This window comes from Xiphophorus maculatus, chromosome 10 (assembly GCF_002775205.1).
Source record: "Xiphophorus maculatus strain JP 163 A chromosome 10, X_maculatus-5.0-male, whole genome shotgun sequence".
NCBI lineage: Eukaryota > Metazoa > Chordata > Actinopteri > Cyprinodontiformes > Poeciliidae > Xiphophorus > Xiphophorus maculatus.
Window position 1 is genome coordinate 3,192,861 of NC_036452.1, and position 5,092 is coordinate 3,197,952.

The 5,092-nt window shown below is 35.5% G+C and overlaps 1 protein-coding gene across 1 annotated transcript; it reads left to right on the plus strand.

Moving 5' to 3' along the window:
* The first annotated feature begins 556 nt into the window (after nucleotides 1-556).
* Nucleotides 557-2,856, plus strand: LOC102232669 (fibroblast growth factor 21-like). Its single transcript, XM_005814146.2, has 4 exons — nucleotides 557-710; nucleotides 1,025-1,102; nucleotides 1,982-2,085; nucleotides 2,180-2,856. The coding sequence occupies exons 1-4, from the start codon at nucleotides 557-559 to the stop codon at nucleotides 2,456-2,458; spliced, it is 615 nt and encodes a 204-aa protein (XP_005814203.1). The 3' UTR covers nucleotides 2,459-2,856.
* The last annotated feature ends 2,236 nt before the right edge of the window (nucleotides 2,857-5,092 follow it).

Genomic DNA, 5,092 nt, shown 5'->3' on the forward strand with positions numbered 1-5,092 from the left:
GTCTGGAAATGTGTTTATTTTCCGAGCGGAGGACTGCAGCGGAAGGCACGCTAGGTTACAGTAAATGTTGTGAACGTGACAAAAGGATCTTCATCACTGGTGTGAGTTGGAGTCGCTTCAGCTGCGTTGCTGTGTGTTGAGGTAATATGCAGAACATCTCATGTAAACACTGACTTACTGCATCGCTGGAATGTGGCAAAACACTTAATGTCAAGACTTTTTTTGATGTTTCTCTTTTAACTAATCTTGTTAAAATGCAACAGAATCGATTTGTAAAAAGTGTTTAAACCACATTATGGGAACACTGGTCCAGGTGTTCACTGGATTCCAGTTTAAGCGGCTTAATGTCTGACTCACACACTCTTGCGAAGTTGGACCTCCTTCTCCTAACTCCTTTATAAAAGCACCAAACTTCCTTTAATCCAGAAGCTGCTCACAGAGTCAAGAATTTCATATTTATTATTTATTTTTGGAATTTTTCCACCACTAGCTATTTATTGTTATTGTTTATTTTGTATTTATTTTATTTAACGTTCCCTTTTATTCCTTCGTCAAAATGTTTTTGTTTCCAATTAAACGCCCTTCCTGCCCGTTCCCCTTCCTTTTCTTAATCCTCTCTCTTCCCTTTTTCTCTTCCTCGTTTTACATCCCAGAATCCAACCCAATCTTTGCCTTCAGGAATCAGCTCAGAGAGGTGCATCTCTACACAGGTATGTACAGGATTTCAGTTTTGTTCAGTGCAGGAAGCAGAATCTGGAATTTAATAAAAAGGAACTGAGATTTTCAAACATTTTGTGGATGGAAAGATGAATTTCAATTAAAGGTGTGAATCTGGACAGTGAGATGACACGATTTAAATCTCTTTCTGCATTTATAAGATATTTAAATTATGTGATAACTTCTTTCTGATCATTTTCACTCATGATTTATTTTATCTATGACAAAACTGCTTATATTTAAGTTAATTAAATGAAAAATGAAAGAGTTTCTTCATTTTAATTCTGCTGATTTCTTTCTGCTGCAGAAAATCACAGACGGGGTTTGTATGTGGAGATACATCTGGATGGGAGAGTGACTGGAAGTGATGCTCAGAGTCCTTATAGTGAGTAACTGACTGATTAAAACATAAACAATATGTAAAAACATATGAAAAAATATGTGCAAATACAGAAACCGGCACTTTTTTTTAATCTCATTGTTAATGTTCCTTAAAATTTGATCTTTAATTTGAATAAATGTATTTAATAGATTTAAAAAAACTAAGAATTGTTTTCAACAAAATAGTACAAATGTAACTGGAATGAAATATTTGTTGAAATAATGCTCCACCTTTTAGAGTTGATCAGATTGTTTATCGACTTTAATTCAGGAATCCAAGACTTTCCGCTTCTTCTACACTGTAAAAAACACAACATTTTACAAAGTATTTCGGTCGAGTTTCAAGTGAAAATATCTTAGGACATTTGAAATAAGACTAAACTAATTTACAAGTAACTTTTCAGCAAGACATGGAAGCTTGTTTTAATCAATTTGTTGAATATTGATCAAAAGTGCAGACTTTTTCACTCATAAAAAGACATTTTTCCAAAATTATAAGTTTAAAGAATCATCCAGAGTGGAGCTAGTACTTTTAAAAATCAATATTTATGAATTATTTACTTAAAACAAACTCCCATTTCTCGTTGAATAGTTACTTTTAGGTTAGTTTAGTCTTACTTTAAGTGTACTAAAATGTTTGCACTAGAAACTAGACGCAAACTCTTGGTAAGATCATGTGTTTTTGAAGTGTATGACATGACAGAGGCTCCTTTCTCTTGGTCACTCTTGAAAATGGGAAGACGTGATTAAAGTGTGTAAAAATTGGAAGAGGACTCAAGTGCGTCATTAAGGATATAATAGAAGCTGAAGAAAAATCTCCTGAGCTGTAAAAATCAAACTGATAATACGGGAGCCTGAAAACTGAACCTGTTTGTTTGTCCAGGTGTGTTGCAGATAAAGTCTGTTAAACCGGGTCATGTGGTCATAAAGGGACAGACATCGTCCCTGTTCCTCTGCATGGACGACTCCGGGAATCTAAGAGGACAGGTACGATAGAGGAAAGCTCAAGAACATCTAACTTCTTTGTTCTTATTTTTCCTCTTCTGGTTATGAAACTTTTCATGGTTTCCGCTCATCTCAGACAACCTATGACGAGGCTGACTGCTCCTTCAGGGAACTGCTGCTGGCCGATGGCTACACCCGTTTCCTGAACTCACAACATGGCGTTCCTTTATCACTGGCATCCAGAAACTCTCCAGATCGACACTCCGTTCCTTTCACAAGATTTTTACCTCTCAGGAATACTTTAACGGTTTCAGAAGAATCAACAAAAACTCAGAGGGACTTCAACCTGGACTCGGACGACCTTCTCGGGATGGGACAGAACGTGGTGGTTAGTCCTCAGCTGTTCGTGGACTAAAATACAGAACCACAAAGAAATCAGAACTGTTTGGGTTTTAAAACTCTGATACGTGATTGTCTTCTAATTTATTATTATTGTTGGGTTTTTTTGGGGATTCTTAAATATAATTAATACTGACCTAAGTTATTTATTTATTTTTGTGTCTTATTTAAAGCTTATTTTAATTTTGATTCATTCTGAGAATTGCTCAGATCTTTAGAGGAAAAATGAATAATTCAGATTTCATTTCCAGGTAAAGAAATTCTGGAATTGCACAATTGTATTTGTGCAATTCTATGGGTTTTTTTTCTTTTTGGTATTTCTAATGCAGAGCAGTGCTCAGCACCTTCTTGCACAACAGTGGAAAAATGCCTGCGTGGGAGCAGGACGCCCTCTAGTGGAATAAACTAATAATGAGCGCAAATGTTTGATTTTTTATTTTGCTAATTTCTGTTTGATTTGTGATTCAAGAAAGAGAAAAAAAATCTTAACGACAAATTTTCTAAATTAAATTGTAATTTATGAGTTTGTTAAAAATAAAATAAAATAAAATTTGATTTAAATCTCTGGACATCTTGAGTTATTTTCCTTTTTTTTTTTTTACAGTAATCACACAGACATACTTCCTTTTTTCTACATTATTTAAACTGACAGAGAGTTTTAGCCTGTTTTGTCATTACTTTTACCATGAAGTTATGAATATATTGTCTTTTTGTTTTGAATGATGCCAGAAGTGGTTATACTACTGCAACTGCAACTCCCTCTATGCTGCCATTTTAAAAAAACAAACAAAAAAAGGATAAATAACATTTATATTTACAATCAAATATATATAGCTGGTCAGTCAGCATAATAATTATCCACAATATGGGCCAAATTAACACAGAGATGGTTCACCAGTTCCAAAGATGTCAATAATCAAAGCAATGGTGATTTTGTTGAAAACAATATTCTCTCATCATGTATTCCTTTCTGAATAAATGAAGCCTACTCGAATTAAAAGTTAGATTTTTCTATTTTTGTGTGGGGGGCACTGCAAAAAAGATCAATTTACTTTAGAGGGATCCACAATTAGTTGAACGTGTTGACATAAATGTGTTGTAATTTTACTATTAATTTAAAAATTGCTCTATGTGATACATACAAACTCAAAATTACTTAACATTTTTTAAGATATTTTGTTGTATTTGTCGCGCGTGGAGGTAGCCATTTTATTAGCAGTAATTTTATAACAAAAACAACGTGAAAGAAAATAAGAGAAATATGAGAAAGAGCCGAAGAAATGAACCACGTCCACCAGTAGGTGGCGGTAATGCTACTTAACGGTTTTTGCCAACCGCCAATAAAACTCAAGAAGAGGCGGAAGAACACAACGTCCTAAACCTTTTTGCTCTCAGCATTTCTCTCTAGAAGCCTTTAAGCAAAAAATAAGCAAAATTGATAACAGAGCCTTACCCTCGTACGCTTAAACCAAATGACATGCAGACATTTTCCAGCCACAAAGCGCGGTCTACAGCCCGTCCCAGGCTAACGAGCGAAAGACGATACTACAGAGAAAGCGCTTTTAAATAACAAAGCTATTACCATATCATCGAATGTGAAATCACGGACCGACACCGGGCCATAAACCAGACCCTAAACAGATGTTACCGGACCGCATAGAGCCCATGAACTACTTACCGGATCACACAGTCCGACCAGAGGTTCGTGTCTTTCATTGTTTCTGAAGTTAGCAGCAGCACAAGCATCAGATTCTTTGGGTAACTTTTTCCTCTTACTTCGTTTGGTCTTCATCATCTTCATTGCCGCTTGTGATTTCTACATTGCCATCGACTTCAACCCGCTGCGGTTCAGATTGAAAAGGCTGAAAGTTGACTGGACGGTTAGCTAGCACTACGGGACCTAGCATGTCATGTACCCAGAATGCATTGCAGCGTAAACAACATGGCGACATCCGTGTTTTAGCATATGACAACATTTTCTTTAAATCTATAAAAACTAAACAGCCTACTCTATTTTTACTCTATTGTTTTTCAATCTAAAATAAATATTTCTCAAATAAAATCTATAGTTACAACTAATTGTGGATTTCTATAAGGCTTATTTCACACTGTTATCAGAGCGCAATAACAATATTGATAAAGTTAGTCACTCCGCTGCTACCAGACAAATCTAAATTATCTTTGAAAAACTAAAACAAAAGTTTCTTGTTGATATCATAGACCTGCTGGTATGATCAAATTAACATAAGCTATTTAGAAGTTAGCATTTCTTCCCGTGCCTTTAAAAATGTGTTGCTGTAATGTGGGAAATCACACTGACGTCATGTTTTCCTCACTTCCTCATCTTTTGTAAGCAGAGATCTGGATTTTATCCACCAAAAACCTCATTTCATTTCGTCGGTTCGGACTTTACTGGTTGTTTAACGGACAAGCTGAAGCCAATTACTAAAGTGGTTTATTGTAGAAGGATTGCTTTAGCCTGCATATCTTCTGTTAGTCTCCACTGTGATGTAGTGGAAAATCTGAAGAGTTTTATTGAGACAGAGGAACATTACTAGAATATTATCGGATGACAACTATTTGGCAGTTATCAAGACTTGCCCCAGAAACTCAAACATGAAACACGAGGTCTGATATGGCATCCTAAAGA

Excerpts from the sequence above, each read along its gene's own strand:
- LOC102232669 (XM_005814146.2), top strand. The coding sequence starts at position 557 with ATGTTTTTGTTTCCAATTAAACGCCCTTCCTGCCCGTTCCCCTTCCTT. Across the intron at positions 711-1,024 it reads AGAGGTGCATCTCTACACAG|AAAATCACAGACGGGGTTTG; the intron begins GTATGTACAGGA and ends TTTCTGCTGCAG. Across the intron at positions 1,103-1,981 it reads TGATGCTCAGAGTCCTTATA|GTGTGTTGCAGATAAAGTCT; the intron begins GTGAGTAACTGA and ends TTGTTTGTCCAG.